Source organism: Trachinotus anak, unplaced genomic scaffold, assembly GCF_046630095.1.
Source record: "Trachinotus anak isolate AG129_WGS33_773 ecotype Australia unplaced genomic scaffold, CSIRO_AGI_Tana_v1 ptg000033l, whole genome shotgun sequence".
NCBI classification, from domain to species: domain Eukaryota; kingdom Metazoa; phylum Chordata; class Actinopteri; order Carangiformes; family Carangidae; genus Trachinotus; species Trachinotus anak.
This window is the reverse complement of record NW_027273884.1, coordinates 1,082,919-1,102,371: the sequence shown is the minus strand read 5'-3', so window position 1 is coordinate 1,102,371 and position 19,453 is coordinate 1,082,919. Positions and strand designations below refer to the sequence as shown.

The 19,453-nt window shown below is 39.5% G+C and overlaps 1 protein-coding gene across 5 annotated transcripts in view; it reads left to right on the top strand.

Moving 5' to 3' along the window:
* The window catches only part of sntg2 (syntrophin, gamma 2), a 94,153-nt gene that overhangs the window by 32,109 nt on the left and 42,591 nt on the right, over positions 1 to 19,453 (top strand). For all 5 annotated transcript variants that reach the window (XM_071471220.1, XM_071471218.1, XM_071471215.1 and 2 more), the window contains one exon: positions 3,540 to 3,628. In XM_071471220.1, the coding sequence (XP_071327321.1) occupies positions 3,540 to 3,628 (89 nt within the window). The remainder of the gene's footprint in view (positions 1 to 3,539; positions 3,629 to 19,453) is intronic.

Here is a 19,453-nt window from a genome sequence, read left to right as displayed (position 1 = left end):
AAGAGTCAAGTCATTTTGATGCCATGTAAGTTCACAATAAACTTTGATTCATTGAGCATTTTAGCAATAAAGCAATAATCTATTTCTTAAACTGTATAAATATTTGTAGGAGATTGCCTTTTTACTCAGCTTAACGCTTTAAAGCTGTTCAGTTGATGAGATTTTATTTCAAAGTAAAAAATTGTCATGCTCAGTGGCCTGAGCAGTGATTGCAGCAACACCCAGAGCTGAAGCCCCCTGCTCCTGTACTTACCTTCAGCATCTTGAAAAGATGAAAACAGTGAAACTAAAATCATTCATGTGGCGCCGATAAGAGGTGAGAAATAAGGTATGCTGGTGAGGGAGGTGAGAAATTGAAGCGGTTCAAAAGACAAAAATGGCAAATTGTGAAAAGTTTGTCAATTTTATGGTTTTAAAGTAAATGGGACAACAGTGGCAAGAAAAAGTAAGGGACCCCTTCAGAGTTATCTTCATTTATGTATAAATTTGTCCTAAATTATGGTCAGATCTTCATCCAAGTTATGATCATGAGTAAATCATTTAATCCATTTAAAGACCCCCTCCAATGACCTTGTTAACCTTGTTAACATGTCCACACTTTTTTATGATACAAGACATATCATGAGAGAAATAAACAGTCATCGCTGAGTATTTCCACCTTGGAACTGCACACCTGTCAACTTTCAAAAGGGGGCAAAAGAAACCCAAAAGCTTGTCAGTATAGAGAGTAAGAGTTATTCTGATACTGACTCCTCATCTGAGCCTGGGTCCGTCTGAGGCTTAAACATGTGGCAGAGTCTCTCCAATGTTTCCTGTAATGTTAAACTTGATGCACACTGTTCTTTCAATGGTGAACTTAGCACAAGCTGCAGTGGTGGACACAGTTTCTTAATAAAGAAGTAAATGTGGATGAGTTTTTTTCCGAAAACCATGTTAAACAAAAAATTAATCGTAGCAGAGTATTTTTACATACTTTAAACCGTGCAGAGGGGAACTAATAACACTCACATCATTGTATTGTTCTTTTCCATATTAAAGACATAATTTAAACATTGAGTGTAGGCTGGAAAAAGTATGTGAACCCCTCGCCTAATGGCATTAAGAAAAGCTAATTGGAGTCATGAGTTATCAAACCTGGAGTCCAATCAATGAAACAAGATTGGACGTTTGGGTTAGAGCTACTTTGACTTGACTGAAAAACAGTCAGAGTTTGCTATGCATAAGAAGCATCTGCTGATATGAACTGCAAAAAAGATCTCACAAGACTAAGGATCAAGAATTATTGATTTGCATGAAGTTGGAAAGGGTTACAAAGTCATCTCAAAGACTTTAGATATTCTTCAGTCCACATTCTATAAATGGAGATGATATAGTACTGTGGCTACTCTCCCTAAAAGGACAATGACCCTAAACATCAAAGTAAATCTACAACAGAATGACTTCAAACAAAGAAAATCCACTTTTTGGAGTGTCCCAGCCAGAGCCCAGACCTTAATCCAGTAGAGATGCTGTGAAATGACCTGTAGAGAGCCACTCACACCAGACATCCTCAGAATATACCTGAGCTGCAGCTGCTCTGTAGGAAGAACGGTCCAGAATTCCTCCTGAACATTGTACAGGTCCGATCAGCTGCTACTGCAAGAGCTAGTTATTGGTGCAAAAGGAGGTTTAACCAGGGTTCACTTACTTTTTTTCCACCAGCTGTTTACTGTCTGTGTTAAATAAAGAAACAAATATTATAATTGCTTATGTGACATTAACTCAGTGACACTGTGTTTATCTTGCAACTTCGATGAAAATCAAATTACATTTTATGAGCAGTTAATAAAGAAAACCAGGTGATTCCAAAGAGTTCACATACTTTTTCTTGTCACTGTACTTTACTACTTACTGTGATTTGAAAGGTTTTAATTACATACTTCCTTACTTATTGGAGTGGAGAAACATTTATTGTGGGTGGTTTGATCAAGTGGCATATCTCTACATATTATTTATAACTAGAGTATTTTTGTGTTTTGGACTGTAGGTTGGTTAACTTTTTTTACACTTGGCCAAATGATTAATTAAAAAAAAATAAGGCAAATTATTAGATTATGAAAATTATCATTAGTTGCAACTCTGTTTGATTGTTTGTTTACTGACTGAACAAACGCGAACAACCCAAGGACTGTCATCAGATTTCAATTAAAATATTGGTAAATTCTGATTGGTGCTCAGACAGATGTGAAGTCGCCTTTTTTAACTGAGCCCAACAGTGGCAGAAAATGTGACATCAGACAGATAAACAGGATTTCAGGGCCTTGGAGTATGTAAAGTATGATCCAATCATTTAACAGATATGTTGACCAACATTAAATCTTCACTACAGGGGAGACTCATGAAGAACATGAAATGTGGTTGAAGGCTCAGGAAAAAGCTAGAGGATGTTTTTTGGATGTAACTTTAACTTATTTTAGAATAGAGACTGAAAGCAGGGGCGAACAGCTAGCCTGGCTAGAACAACTTGTAATTTTCTATTTTTTGTACAGAACAAACAAATATGATACAAGATTTAAAGGTGCTGCTTGGCAAATTTTGTTACCTTGGGACAAAGCCAGGCTATGTGTTTACCCCTGGTTCAAGTCTTAATGCTAAGCTAACCATCACCTGGCTCAAGCTCTATTTTTAACTGACAGTGTATTTCCCAAAATGTTGAACTGTACATTTAAGCTTTCAGCCAACACCAATGTGACGGGAGCATCATCAAAGTCTGTAGCACATGGGAACTAAACATTACATCTGGGGCTTCAGATGTTCACAGTTGTGTATGACAACATCCAGACTGCTGAACCACCAATAACTGTTGTCTTAGGAATTAGCTGTAAGCAAAAAAATGAATGAATGTCCTGTGATACAAATGACTTTAGTCTCTACTGGCAAACATAATGATCATTTTGTACAATTAACTTAATTATGGAGACGTAATGATGAAACAGATGTAGAAAAATAATCAATACTAATAGAAGTTTATGAATATTTATAGCTCAGTTGATAAACCACCATATTCTCTCAAATTCAGAGTGAGATGTGAAATCTAACCCTCATATCTTGTGGGAAAGTTAACATTCATAGGAAGGTGTCAGTGAGGACATGCTCAGGTTTTGCTGTAGGGTGTTTGGCCAGTGAATCGTGTTTTGTTGCCTGAGAAAGAAATGGCTCAAGTCGATTTCTCTGTAAGGCATTGTTTTACCATGGCACGAATGACAAGCAGGAGAGGCCAGGAGCTGTTTGCCTCACTTTACTGAGTGTGACCGAATCAGTAATCAGGTCCTCTAACGCCAAGCTAATATCAAATCAAAGAGCAGCATTTATCTCTTTTGGATGCTGTCTGCAAGCTACACTGTACGCTTTCAAGGCAGGACAGCAGTCAATAATAAACCTTAAAATAAACTGAAAAACGGTGTATGAGGCTTATTTTCTTTGTTTCTTAAAAATTGAAATAAGACACAATGTGAAGTTTGACTAAATGTTCGAAAAGTGATTCTTCACTGTTTTCTCAGGTTCTCCTGGGCTGTCCACGGATCACAGCAGAGTGTCCTCTCCTCTCTTTGACAGCGGCTTACATTTAAATGGGAACGGAAACAACACAGTAAGAAAGATCAATTTGATATTTCATGTGTAATGTTGATTGGATTGTGTTTGGTACTTTGATCTTTTTAGTTTTTGCAAGTAACTGATGCTTCCATAAGTTTGTATAGGGTCAGAACAATACTAAAATTGTGCAGTATTTACAACATAAAGATGTTTATCTACAATCATTACCATTAGCTTTTGAATCTGCAGTTCTTTTAACATTTAGAAAACCATATAACTGATCATTTAGACATGACCTACATCATTTGATAATATCAAATGAGGATGTATTTGGCTTGTAATCTTATAGACCTCCATTAGGAGTCCATTAAAACTATTAGTGCCATTCATCTAGACAAATTCTGCTCAGATCTTAGTGCTCAGAGAGGTGCCTGGTGCCTATATGTACCAGAATGCAAGGTGTGTGAGGCTTTCACTAGTGAACCCTCAGACTAGAGTGAGTGTGTGTATATTTATTGCACCAGCAATTAATCTCATTATCATATCTGTACAGTGGCAACAACAATACACTACAAGACAACATAAAAGCTGATCTATGATTGTGTGGGTTCAAAGGCTCAGGTGGAGCAGTCAGAAACTTCATCTGGTTCCACTAACCATGAATGGTTAGCAGCTGTACATGTCCCTCAGCCAAGGCTGCAATGTCATCTAAATTCAGATAGAAAATGGAAATGTTAGATCTGCATCACAATACACTAAGTGGTTGACAATCACAGGATGAATGTGCCTTTTCTAATTCCAGTTAGTGCAATTCTTAAGGAGGAAGTAATGACAATATCAAATGATGAAAACCCTGCACACCCACGCAGGTGTTTTCTGGCTGAGGTGCTGAAATGCCAAAATGGATTGAATTCATTTTCTACCTCAACATTCTACAAACAATACCCCATAATGACAAAGTGAAAAAAGTTTTCTTGAAATTTTTGCAAATTTATTGAAAATAAAAAACTAAAATATAACACATACATAAGTATTCACAGCCTTTACTCAATGCTTTGTTGAAGCACCTTTGCCAGCAATTACAACCTCAAGTCTTTTTGAGTATGATGCTACAAGCTTGGCACACCTATTTTTGGGCAGTTTCTCCTATTCTTCTTTGCAGAACCTCTCAAGCTCCATCAGTTTGGATGGGGAGTGTCGGTGCACAGCCATTTTCAGATCTCTCCAGAGATGTTCAATCGGGTTCAAGTCTGAGCTCTGGCTGGGCCTCTCAAGGACATTCACAGAGTTGTCCTTAAGCCACTCCTTTGTTATCTTGGCTGTGTGCTTAGGGTCGTTATCCTGTTGGAAGATGAACCTTCGCCCCAGTCCGAGGTCCAGAGCGCTCTGGAGCAGGTTATCATCAAGGATGTCTCTGTACATTGCTGCATTCATCTTTCCCTCGACCCTGACTAGTCTCCCAGTTCCTGCTGCCGAAAAACATCCCCACAGCATGATGCTGCCACCACCATGCTTCACTGTGGATGGTACTGGCCAGGTGATGAGCGGTGCCTGGCTTCCTCCAGACATGATGCTTGGCATTCAGGCCAAAGAGTTCAATCTTTGTTCCATCAGACCAGAGAATTTTGTTTCCCATGGTCTGAGAGGCCTTCAGGTGCCTCTTGGCAAACTCCAGACGGGCTGTCATGTGCCTTTTACTGAGGAGTGGCTTCCGTCTGGCCACTCTACTATACAGGCCTGATTGGTGGAGTGCTGCAGAAATGGTTGTCCTTCTGGAAGGTTCAGAGCAATACTGGAGCACTGTCAGAGTGACCATTGGGTTCTTGGTCACCTCCCTAACTAAGGCCCTTCTGCCTTGATTACTCAGATTGGCCGGGCGGCCAGCTCTAGGAAGAGTCCTGGTGGTTCCAAACTTCTTCCATTTACGGATGATGGAGGCCACTGTGCTCATTGGGACCTTCAATGCTGCAGAAATTTTTCTGTACCCTTCCCCAGATCTGTGCCTACATACAATCCTGTCTTGGAGGTCTACAGACAATTCCTTGGACTTCATGGCTTGGTTTGTGCTCTGACATGCACTGTCGACTATGGGACCTTATATAGACGGGTGTGTGCCTTTCCAAATCATGTCCAATCAACTGAATTTACCACAGGTGGACTCCAATCAAGTTGTAGAAACATCTGAAGGATAATCAGTGGAAACAGGAAGCACCTGAGCTCAATTTTGAGTGTCATGGCAAAGGCTGTGAATACTTATGTACATGTGATTATTTTTGTTTTTTATTTTTAATATATTTGCAAAACTTTCAAGCACACTTTTTTTACTTTGTCATTATGGGGTATTGTGTGTAGAATTTTGAGGTAGAAAATGAATTTCATCTATTTTGGAATAAGGCTGTAACATAACAAAATGTGGAAAAAGTAAAGCGCTGTGAATACTTTCCGGGGTGGACAACAGCATCAGGCATTAATGCAAAACTTAATAATATGGGGCTGTGAAATGTTGGCAGTAGAATCGGAAAAATGCATTAGCAACCAAATTTCACTTAGGATAGGAGGGCATTAGGAGCATATATACTACCAATCCACTCCCTCAATCATCGTCTATAGAGCCCCTTTGGCTTTATCATTCTAGCTAGCTCAGCAGGGCTGACCACTAGCCACGTGCCAGCAGCAGCATCACTATCAGCAGCAGCCTGAGCCTCTGTCTTGCTTGGTGGACTGTGGCTCATACAAATCTGCTTTGACTTTGACATGTTATTAAATGTGAAATAATCCATAATGCCCTCTACGCATATATGCTAGGACAGTGTTTGGCTGTCCAAAATGTGGGTCCCGACCCCGATAGCTGACTACTGGGGAGTTGTTCCCCTGGCAGAGGGAGGAAAATTAAAATTATCTCAGCCAAACTCTCCCTGTTGTTCTTCCACCCTTCACTGATTTTAAAATAGGTCAGAGGGTGATGGGAGTAAACTAGGGTGTCAGCTACATTGATACAGAGAATATTAACTTGTTTTGTGGATATCATGAGCCCCCTTTGTATATAACTCGTATGATTGAAAGAAGTGTTAAAATCAAATCAAAATGATCCTCAATTTATAAGGTCTAATCAGTGTTGGGGAGTAGTGAAGTACATATAATTAAACTAGAAGTTTAACTATATTTACTACTTGCCGGTAGTTCAGCTACATTCATATGTGTAAAGTGATTCCAGTAGAAAAATTACTTTTTCTCGTTTTTATGTAGTTAACTACCAAACCTACAATTTTAGGTCATAAAGGGAAAGGAATGATTTTTAAATTTTTTTATTTTGCGATTGCTTTGCTACTGTAGTTGAACCCCATTTGACCACTGTGAAGACATGTCCAGGCAATGCGTTTATCAGGCAGTCCACACCACACACGTGGCCTTTTTATAGGGCATGTGCAAAAGCCAAGAGCTGGTGTTGCTCAGTGCTCACACGGTCATCATGGATAAATGCTAAGTAGTTTGAACTACTTTTTCTAAGCAGCTTTAGTTAACAAAACTAGATCTCTTCGTAGGGTAGCTTTACTGTAGTTCAACTTTTTCCACAAGTAATTGGTAGCTTGCAAAGCTACACTTCCTCAACACTGGGTCTAATACAGTGTTCTTTTAATATGATTATTTTTTATATGATTTTGCATACATCTGCATACATACAAGTATTGGAGAAATAATTTCACTCACCGTTTCACCATTTTTTACAAAATTATTCAGTGACATACACACAGTTAAAATTTTTTGATATATAAGTTAGTCATGTTAACCTCAAACTGGTCCTTTTCTCTCTCCACAAAATCTGAAAACATTTACCAAGTGTTCACCAGTAAGTTGCATTAATTACTAAAAGTTGAATGCAGAGAATTACACCACATCTATTCATTATTATTCCATGTCTAAAACCACATATTGATGTGGGATCTCTGCACATTGCTGCAAAAAAAAAGCAACTCCAGTACCTCTTTGATCTCCTGTGTAAAACCGCACAAGAGTTCAATCTACGGCTGTGGTTTCATAGGGAGGCAAGGGTCAAAAGGAAGAGAAAACAGTCAAAATCATTCATTTGGTTCTGTGTTATCCCACAAAGCTGCTATTAGCTCCTTGAGCTCGCTTGATCTTAGAGAAGTGATGGCTGTGATTACAGTGTATACTGCAGGCATGATAGGTGGGAGTAGTTTCACTGTAGTAGCAGATTGATTTCACAGAGGGATATTTCAATCTCACCAAAGCACAATGTGATACAGTCTGTTCATCTTCTGCATTAACAGGACAAATTCAGCACTGGCTTCTAAAAAACATACAGTAAATGGCCTTCATTGCTGAGCCGAATGTCTGTTTAATCCCATAATGACCAAATAGATACAGCATGTTAGCGCATAGGTATGAACAGTGTTGCAGTAGCTGCAGAAATATCAAGCAAATTAGGCTTGATGTTGCTGGAGAGCAAAACATTACATACTAAGCATGATGAGGGGTAATAATTTTTCCCCAAAAGCCACTATTTCACAATTTTATTGGTAAGGCTTCAGAAAATTGCATATTAATATGGTAATCTATAATGAAAAGCGTAGCTGTAAAGACTGCATCTTTGGCTCGTCATTTTACATGAATTATTCAGAGAAAGCATGAAGGACAGCAGGTGGCCACTTTAACCTTTCATAGATAATCTAGATCTAAAGTGTTTCCATTTAAATCCCTAGCAGGAGCTGGAGAAGGCAAAACATCTTGGTGCACTGGGCCTGTGCATGGTCTGCATTTTTTTGACTTCCCAGTATGTGCACATGGTTTATCTGAGGAAAGGACAGACCCTGACAAATGCTTACCTATGCAAAAAACAAATAATATAGGTCAGCTGGCTCTAACGGGGATATTTACATTTTATTCTCTCATTGAAAACTAGGTGGCTGCCAAACACAATCAGCCAGGTGGTTTCCTAACCCCAGAAATAGCATTTAAGAAGTGAAAAACACAAATAGCAAGAAGAGCCTCCATTTAGTTTTTACTCATGAATCATCTTGCCTTGCAAAAAAGGCAAAATTATGTGAGTGGTTGTTTTTGTTCTTTGAGTAATTGGTTGTTGTGTTGTTGTTGTTTTTTTGTTTTCAGTGCAGTATAATTTGCTTTAATGTTCCGAGTATAATAGGAAGCCTCTAGATAGAAATTTGCAGAAAAGTAGGGCAGCCCATAACTTTTCCCAAAAGAAAAAAATGACATTGCGTGCCGTTAAGCAACTCTGCACCATATGAAATAGTCTGTAATGGACAGGGTCATTAAGCCTGAGGTTGGGCAGGGGTTGAAAGGATAATTGAACTCATGTGCTATACAACTTCTGCACATTCTGTAAATTAAAAGAGATGAAGTGGATATTTTTTATTCTTTTTTCTGCTTTTGAATCTCACTTTTGACCAAAGGTAATGATTTTCTCATGTGTGGATATTGCTCAGAAAAGCGTAGCACTATTTAGATTTCTAACCAATAAGAATTCATTAGACACATTTGAAGCTGCACTAATCAATATTTTTGTAGAGACAATGGGGGGACAGAGTTACATGGAAGAGGTCACCTTTTCTATCAAATACAATGAGAATTATCACCTAATTTCTGCAGGACCTCTGAGGCATTTTATTGTCTTTCAGCTCATTGTTTTGGTTTCATTGACTGAAATGTTTTGTTTTGGTTAAATGTGACTACTGTCGTCAGTGTTGTTTCTAACCACAGTAGGCAGCTGATTACAGTGAAAAAGTGCTACTAACTGTACGCTAACTGCCCACGGTTAGCAAGATATTTAGCAACCATCTAGTTCCACTAGTTCATAGTGGAGAAATTAGCTGCTTAAGAGCCAGAAATTTGGCTGAGTAGTTGGTAGAAACCAAAACTGAGAAATTTGGACTGACTTTAAACAAGGTGTCCAGAAACACGTTTCCACATTAATGGTAATGTTGCGCTGTGAATTTGCTGAATGTGTAAACGGGCAACTTTTAATGTGTTAGCGATGTTAGGTTTATAAGAAGAGATATAACTGATAAAGAGTGTTGTGTTTTTCATTTGCTGCCCTCAATTGGCAAAAACATCAGTTAATGCTGCTTTAATCACTGTTGCATCTTTTATAATCTGCCGCTCACAGTTTGCTATGTCAGAAAGTCACTACGATTTTATGGAGAAATTTCAGCATCTACAAGAATAGCAATTTCCTTTTTAAAGATACTCTAAACAATCTGACCCTTGTTTCTAACAGACCAAATGTCACAACAAGTTGATGTTGTGTTTTTTTTCTTGTGTGTGTGTGTCATATCATATTAGTGCCTGAAGGTAAACAGGATAAAACAGCCTAAAGCATTAGCAGTAAATGTTTCCGATAAGAGTTCCTCAGAACCGAAAGACTTCTTTCTAGACTCACCATTTCTTATTAACGCTCAACCTTCACACAGGGAGAAATGGTAGAGAGTAATATACAGTAATTTCTCCACTGACACCAGACCCAATAAACCCGAATGGAGGGCTGCCACGAGGGGCACGGTGGGATGAAGTGCATGATGCTCTCATTTTCTTGACAGACAAGACATTGCCTTTTTTGAGGTTCATATCGCTCTCAATACCTGTACATTAAATGGCTGTATAGTGAGAGGCCTGTTGAGTCTCGTACCTTCTCCACTGCCTTCTGTCAGATTGTTTGTGTTTAGACCCAGAACTGTTAATCCAAAAGTCACTGATATTAAGTCCCAATATTTGATGCATTGCCTTGAAATACTGAACAGACATTCACGATCATCAGAGGATAAAACTTACCTACCTTTGCTTATCTCCTGGCTTTTCCTGTAGCGTCACCATGAGATTGACATTTATCTATTTTGCTTAAGTGTCTCAACAATTATTGGACACACTGCCCTTAAATTGGGTAGAGACGTTCCTGTCCCTCTCAGGATGACCTGTAATAACTTTGGCGAACCTCTGATTTTACATCTGGTGGCATCATCAGATTAGGTACTAAATATTAAACAGTAACTGCCACATATTAGCATGAGAACATGCTAAACTACAATGGTGGCAATAGCAAACATCACCATGTTAGCGTACAGATGTTATCATTGTGCTTAAGTACAACCTCACAGATCTTCTAGCATGGCTGTAAACTCTTAGTCTTGTTGAGTCTTCACATTTCCACCGTGACTTTTTCTGCCTGACCACATTGTCCCCTGGTGACAATATGAGAGAATATTAGGGTTGACAAAAGTACGATCACGTTTTTGGTTGAGTTTTTCACTATCCAAGCAGTCACACACATATTTTCTGGAGGTGATTACTAATCACTAAGCTTCTCTTCAGTTTGCCCTCTTGACATTGAAATGACAAGAGGGCAAATGATTGAATGAAATTTTCCTTTCCACTTCACCTTGGGCCATTTACCTCTTGATTCATTTAGATGCCTTCAAATGATTACGCTTTGTTCATGTCATGTCTGAGGTACCAGTATATATGAAGGAGTGGCTGGCTGATGTGGAGAACAACGCTGCGACTTCATTTCCTTTTTTCCAGCTCTTCAGGAGAGGCAGGTGCTTTGTCAGTGTAAACCACTCTGACAGCCTGATAGTTTTCTATTTCCTACTACCTCAACTACTCTGAGCAGAGCAGAGCTCCCCCTGAGAGTTCACTAAAACATTTTGTTCTGGGTTGACATGAAATGGGGAAAACAAAGATAATTTCTTTAGAAATGTAGTAATTACTGGTGAGTAGCTGACAGGGGTCTGCATGGGACATGATGTGGTTCAGCAATGGTGTGTAACTCACTTTGCAAAGGTAGGCAGTTTTTTTTTTCTGTTGTTCAACTCCTGACTATGTTCCACCCAGAGGCTATCAAATGTTCTGGTAATATGTTCAGCCATTTTGAACTTGGGGGAAGGCAGTTGATTTGGTTCATGTACAATTCATAGAGGCAGGTGTCTTGTCAATGTCATCCAGTACCGTACCTGTGCTGTGTGTATAATGACACGGGGGCTTCGCTGTGTTGTTTGCTTGTTTATTGTTTATTTTGTGCTGACAGATAATCTCTAGCTGCAGGAATGACTCACTGCTTATTGTTGCTAAAGTTTCACTTATTTGATCCCCAAGCTTCTATCTCATTTGATAATGTGTAATGCATCTGTTCTTCATTAAATGCAGTGTGATTTGCATTTAAATGTGGCGCTCTTCCACCTGTCAAAGCTTTTGTCAACATATTTTGCTTCAGGATCTTTAGAATTTTTGATGTGTTAGCATCAGCCTCTGAGGGACTTCATAAAACCTTTGAATTTTTAATGATTGTAGAGGCATCTGAAACAAGGCACAATCTTTTGTTCTGTATTATGATGGCACAAATATGTCATACCATGATACCAATAACTAATAGTATTAATAAAAAAGTAATGATAAAAAACAGTTAAGTGGCATTGAGGTTGGTTTAGAAATTAATTTATTGTGCTCTACAGTAGATTAAACTTCGGACAACCTCACAAAAGAACTATTCAATATGCAAGGGTGCCCTCTTCTCAGGATCATCAAAAAAAAAAAGAGAAATCCCTGCTCTGTACCCCACACTTTTAAAATGAATTTTCTGCAAAGACCTAACCTCAATCCTAAAACTCTACGGAATCACAGACCAATTTCAAACCTCCCCTTCACATCCAAACTGTTAGAAAAGGTGGTTCCTTGTCAACTCACAGCCCGTCAAACGGTTGCCTTTCACGCTGCAGACCATGACACCATTTAAAATTATCACAAGAACTTCATTGGTCTCTAGAGAGCTGGCTCTTACCTGGTTCAGCTCATATCTAAGTAACAGTACAGAAGTATTGTACACAGTAATTCTGTATCTTTGCAGGCTAAGGTCAAATATGATGTTCTACAGGGATCTGTATTTGGACCTCTTTTATTCTGCCTCTACATTCTGATGATGCTCAGGCACATCTTAACAAAAATAAAACAAATTATCACCTCTGAAGGCACGGCAAACAAATCTGTCTCCTTGTGCCAGCCAATGACCCCTCTCAGCTTGTAAAACCAGAGATAGTTATAACTTATTCATCTGGACATGATAAAGACTCAAATATTGCTTGTCAGTACAACCAGACATGGATCAGTTTGCATTGATTCTACCATAAATCCATAAGGGCTGCCAGAGGCAGAGCCATACAGTCAAGAATTTGGGAATAGGTCTTTATATTTCTTTTACTTTTGAGTCACTTTCACCTGCTGTGACAGCCAAGATATGTCCCATTTTATCCCATTCAGCCACTTTTCATGCTTTTATAACAACCACTATCGACTCCTGCAATGAGCTTTTCTCTGGCCTACCTATTACAGTAACAGTTGGTCCAAAATGCAGCTGCCAGTCTATACAATATCTTAGAAGTTTTATCTTGTTACACTTGTCATGAAGTTTACAAGGCTTTAAATGGGCCGGCCCCTTTCTACAGTACATCTCCAGTCTTATCACTTGATGTACTCCATCATGTAATATATGATGCTCTCCTCATACTGGTTGTCTAAGTGTTCCTAGGTGTAAGAGGAAATCTTACTGGAGTGAGTCTTATTTTTGAAAAATGGTCTCTGTGCAAGTTTGAGAAGCAGGCTCCGTGAAGATTTTCAAGTGTAAGCATAAAACCTACCCGTCTCCCCTATGCTAGGGCCTTTCCAGTTTCGAATTTATTAACTGTCTCTACTTTCATAACTATTTACCTCAATTCTGTTACTGTTCCTGTATGAACCTCTTCCTTTTGTCTTTTTTTTCTCTTGACGTCAGTCTTGTTTTTACTTTGATATTGTCATCTGTGAAGCTGGTTTCTGGCACCAGTTTAGTCCACCAGTTCAACCAACTGAAATCCAGATCAACCCATTTTGAAACACACAAAATTGTTAGATGCTGTAGTTTCTTTCAGCTTTTTGCTACAGTCCTCTGTCTACAACTAGACTGCACCCTATTCTCTCAAACCCACAGAGGAAGAGCCCTAATAGAATTTCACTTTGCAGAAAAACATTAGGTGATGGAATTGAACATTTATGAGAAAGAATTCTGTTTTTGCAACAATATTAAAGCAGTATTGACATTTTTAGCCACTGGGACAAGACATTCTTTGTAAAGTACAGTGGCAAGAAAAAGCATGTGAGCCCCTTGGAATCACCTGGTTTTCTGCATTGATTGCTCCTAAAATGTGATCTTCATCTAAGTTACATGTATAGACAAACACATGTGCTTAACCTAATATCACACAAACAGTTATCATCTTTCTGTCTTTACCAAACACTGCCTTTAACATTCACTGTGCTGATGGAAAAAATAAGTGACCCTTTGGATTAAATAGCTCGTAAGTACCAATAATCTCAAAAAAGCTCTTGCAGTAGCTGCTGATCAGACCTCCACATTCATCAGGAAGAATTTTGTCCTATTCTTTCTTATAGAGCTGCTTCAGCTCAGCCATATTCTGATGATGTCTGGTGTGAACAGCTCTCAGGTCATTCCACAGCATCTCTACTAGATTAAGGTCTGGGCTCTGACTGGGTCACTCCAACAGGTGGATTTCCTTTGTGTGAAGTCATTCCGTTTGATGTTTAGGGTCATTGTCCTGCTGCATCAACCAGCTGCTACTGAGCTTCAACTGACAGACAGCTGTCCTGACATTATCCTGTACGATACCTTGATAAACTTGGTAAAAATAGAATGTGTTTGTTAATAATTGTTACATGGATGAGGACTTGATCATATTTTTGGACATTAATACACTTAAGGTCAAAACTATTAGCCCCCTTCATGAAATCAAACAAAACCCTGAACCTTTCCATGGAAATGACCATAACCAAAAGTGTTTATAGTTTAATTGCTTCCAAAAGAACAATGACAAAATCTCCACTAAGCTTGATTAAGATGTTTTACTGCTGAGCTGAATTGAAACAAGAAAAAACAAAAATGACAAGGCCAAAATTATTAGGCCTCTGACAATTAATAGTCAATGGTATAACCTTTTTGACTAACAACTGAAAACAATCTCTTATGGTAGTTCTTAACTAGGTTGGCACATGTCTCGTGAAGGATCTTAGCCCATTCTTCCTTAGCAAATTGTTCCAGTTCATCCAAATTGTGTGGTTTTCGAGCATGGACATGAACCTTGAGCTCCTGCCACAGGTTCTCAATAGGATTGAGATCTGGGCTCTGAGAGGGCCACTCCAGGACCTTGATTTTGTTGTCCTTCAAAAAGGTTTGGACCACCTTAGATGTATGTTTTGGGTTATTGTCTTGCTGGAAGACCCAGCGGTGACCTAAAGCAAGAGAGGCAGCAGATCTCAAGGTTTCCTGTGCCTGAGGCATAGGGGAAACAGCCCCACAGCATTATGCTCCCACCATGTTTTACTGTGGGAACTGTGTTTTTAAGGTTGAAGGTCTCTCCCTTCCTTCGCCAAACAAATGCAGCATCCATGTGCTCATCCCCATGTTTCAAATGTTCGTGGGCAAGCTTCAGTCTGGCTTTGGTGTGCCTCTTGTGAGCAATGGAGTTTTTCTGGGTCGATGACCTCGAAGCCCACAACGATGAAGAGCCTTCACAACAGTCTTCCTTGAAACATCAAGTCCAGAAGAGGCCAATTCAGCAACTATCATCTTAGCTGAGATCTGGGGATTCTCGTTGATGTCTCTTACTATTTTCCTCCCCAAAGTTTTGGAGATCTTGAGCTTTGTCTCCTTGTGCTTTGCAATGATTCAATGCACAGCTGTTCTAGACACTGCAAAACGCTTGGAGATGGCAGAATTCCCTTCCCCCTTGAGATGAGCATCCCCTATCTTCTTTATGAGTTCCAAATTGAAATTATTTCTTACTTCTTACCAGGAGTAGTCCCTCTCAATCAAGTGTTCAAATGCCACTAGCCCTGTTCACTGGAGTCCCTTAAGTAGAGTTCAGTGCTGATTGATTTCTCAGGTGTTGTTTGAAAGCTGATTGATTGCTCAAGTGTGGTTTGAAAGCAAAAAATCACATGGGGGCTAATAATTTGGACCCCCTCAATTTTCACTACATTTGGTATAAAGCAAACCTAAAGATGTATTTTACACTCCCAAATCTACCAAATAGAGGCCTTCACATTGATGAATGTTTGACTATGCACAGTTTTATGAATGATGCAAACATTGGGCACACCTTTAGGGAAATGTTCCATAGTTCACTGGGGGCTAATAATTTTGACCTTATCTGTACATAAATGGAGATAATTCCAAAGGATTCACTTGCCATTGTATGTCCTCACTATTATATAGCAATCACCCATAAATTTAGTTTAGTCTTGAGGCTATTGTCAAAAAGAAAACCTTAACACAGAGGATGAATATGAGGCAGTATTTACCAGCAAAAAGAGACCTAACTATTGCACTTGCAGCTTTTCCCACCCATTCTAATATATTATAACATAAAGAAAGAGGAGTTGACCATTATACTGATAGTGAATTGCTGTGAAGTGCCTTCTAAAGCAATATAAAGTCTCTCTTCCTGCCTTCCTGTGTATTGCCACCAGCAGAAAGCACCCATAATCCAGTTTCAAAAACAAAACCTGTTTCCCTGTCACATTAACACCTTTATTATTGCTATAAACCAGGCATCTTTAAGCTGCAATTTGAGCTTTTTCTAATGCTCATTACTACTCAAGAAAAGCCTAAATGCACCTATGTATTTGCCTCAGTCAGAAGCTCATACTGCAGTTTCACTCGTTCCATTAAAATAGCTCACAGAGACTCACTGCTGCCAACATGAATATAATCCATCAATTTAAACAGTATTTTTCCTAAATTTGACTTCATAACGCAACAACACTTGCAGCTGAGATTGTATCAGGGCCAGTTTCGTTCTGTCATTAATGAATGTCAAGAGGCATCGTCTGTCGGTCTGTTTTTATCCACTTTGGCTCCATTTTCTCTGGATCCACTTGTGTGTGAGCAAAGTGTTGAAATATAGCCTGCTGTTGTTTACTTGTGGATGTATCTGTATGCAATAAAGATACAGTGCAATCAGAAACTGTTAAGACCCCTTCAATTTTTTTTATTTTTATTTTAACATTTTATGTTTTTTTCCCCTCACCAATTTACACTCAGTATCCCATAATGACAAAGTGAAAACAGAATTTTAGGAATGTTTGCCTCCCATTTATCTTCATCATCATCTTTCAGAGGTTTCAATACCTTGATTTGGAGTCCACGTGTGGTAAATTTAATTTATAGGACATAATTTGGAAAGGCACACACCTGTCAATATAAGGTCTCACAGCTGACAATGCAGATCAGAGCAGAAACCAAGCGGTGAGGTGGAAGGAACTGCCTTCAGAGCTCAGAGACAGGATTGTGTTGTGGCACAGTGGGCCACTAGGGTTGCACATCTCTCTGTGATAAACGATTCGATATGAATCTAGATACACAGGTTACGATTCGATTCAAAAACGATATCCTTTTATTACAGACCGATTCGATACGAATCGATTCCATACAGTGTAAGAATGATAACCGGGTTACAGGCCGGAGTCAGTTATAGTTTGAACCCGCTGACACAGTGAAGGCCATTAATCTATAAAATAATAAGGCGGTTGTTGTGAGTAGATGACAGGCTGGTGAACTGCAGTCAGGATGAGACACTGCTGGCACACAGATCACAGAAACTATCACAAAGAAGCTAAATGACTTAAATTAAAATACCTGAAGAAAACTGTTACGGAGGAAGTTATGAAAAATCATATCGGCGTCTTAGTGAACCCACTTATGCGGTGAATATATCGATTAAAAACAGTTACATTCCTGAAAAAAGTGTAAGAAGTGACGAATAAATGCAGCAAAAAACCCCCCACAAAATCAATGAACCTTGATGTGTGTCGAAGAAAACTCGCCTTTGTGCCGTTTATTCACTTTTCACACTAACTTGTTCTCGTCCTGACGACGCTAGCAGTAACCTGGCAACCATGCTCGTTCCCGAGACACAGCGGGACCACGGATAGAGTGCACGTACACAGTAGTGACGTCACTCAGAGAAAAAAGACTTTTCTGGGCTTTTTCTGAGCTTTGAAAAACCTTTACACAGATTAAAACCCCATGCCTTAAAAATATACATTAGAAAGATTGATATTTGGCTGTGTGCACAGCCTGAGGTGTCCTGTTAAAAGTTTTACAGGCCTCTTTTATACGATTGCGGTCTATGAGAAAAATGCTTTTTGGGCTGCAGGGGGATTTTTCGCTGCAATACCACGAGTGGCCACTAGAAAAAATTGGCTGCAAGGCTGAGCGGCGACGCCGTATCCAGGTCTTATAATACATCCATGGTGGTCCCTTGTTTATCACTCATGCTAATACCAGCTAGGCCGCTACGGCGTTTCGCGGGCAGCCTCAGCTCTCGCGTTGTTTTAGAGACCTGGTGCGTGTGTAATGCCGCCAACCGATTCAAAGTCTCGCGATACCCGATCCATGACTCTATCACCGATTCATCTAGGAATTCATTGATAATTTGTATCGATTAAGGAAGCTGCTACCGATGCAGCCGTATCTCTCACTTGTTGAACCGAATATCAGGTCGCATCGGTTTATCGTTCACAACCCTATGGGCCACATAATTCTTAAATGGCAGACGTGTGGAGCAACCAGGACTTGTCCTAGAACTGGATGCTCGGCACTGAGCAGTCAGGGGAGAAGGATCTTTGTAAGAGCAGTGACCAAGAACCTGATGGTCACTCTGTCTGAGCTCCAGAGATCCTGTGTGGAGAAACTTTCAGAAACCCAATAAGGATCCCAAATGGAAAAGGAACACCCGACCGTAAACCCACCAAACACCCACCCTACAGTTAAACATGGTGGAGGATCTATCATGCTGCGAGGCTGCTTTGCAGCCTCTGGTGCTGGGGGCAATAAATGCATCAAGGGAATGATAATTCAGAGGATTACCAAGGCATTTTATAGCGAAATGTGTTATACAGTGTCAAAAAAACTAGGTTTGAGGTGAAGGTTTTGAGCCTTTCAGCAGAACAAGCCCTCTTCCAGCAGCGTAAAAAATGGTTGAAAAGACTCTTTTAAATTGCCCACCAATGAGTCCTGACCTAAATTGCACTGAAAACATTTGGAGAGAGCTGAAATCTGCCACTGCAAAGATGGCTCCTGCAAACTTGAGCTTGAATGCATAGTGTTGGAACAGTGGCACTTACTACCCGCAGACAGGTGCAAGAAGCTTCTAGATGGCTACATGAAATGCTTACAGGCTTGGTCATTGTTGCCAAAGGTTTTGCAACCAAATATTCCAGGGTACATTTTGTGTTTTATAGTATTTCACTACTATGCAAGTTTTTTGTCTCTTGTCCAGTAACCTTGGACAGGTTATTAAAATATTCTGTTCACAAAATTGGTTCATTTGCATTCATTTTCTGAAGATACTCTGAACAGAAGCACACCGTCAGTAGACGCAAACCAGGCAATCGGGTAAAGAAGCCCCTAATGGGCCTTCACATTGACACACTTTGCGATAACAACTATATGCCCCCTTAAACCCTCTATAAAGACACTATACAGTGCACTCCCCCCAAACCTGACCTGACTAGCGTCTACTGATTGCCTCCATGTAAGGTGTTCATTAAACCTCTGTAAATTGTAGTGTCTATTGTCTTTTGTGTGTGTGTGTGTGTGTGTGTGTGTGTGTGTGTGTGTGTGTGTGTGGTGGGGTTAAAATCTATAAATTTTTGGTATATTTGCTTAAAAAATATCCCAAATTATTATTATTTTTTAATTTATTTATTTATTTATTTTTGTGTGTCCTGTCCCAGTACCAGAGACAAGCAGTATGAGTGATCTGGATGCCCTGTTTTGTTGGGGCAGATTTACTCTGTG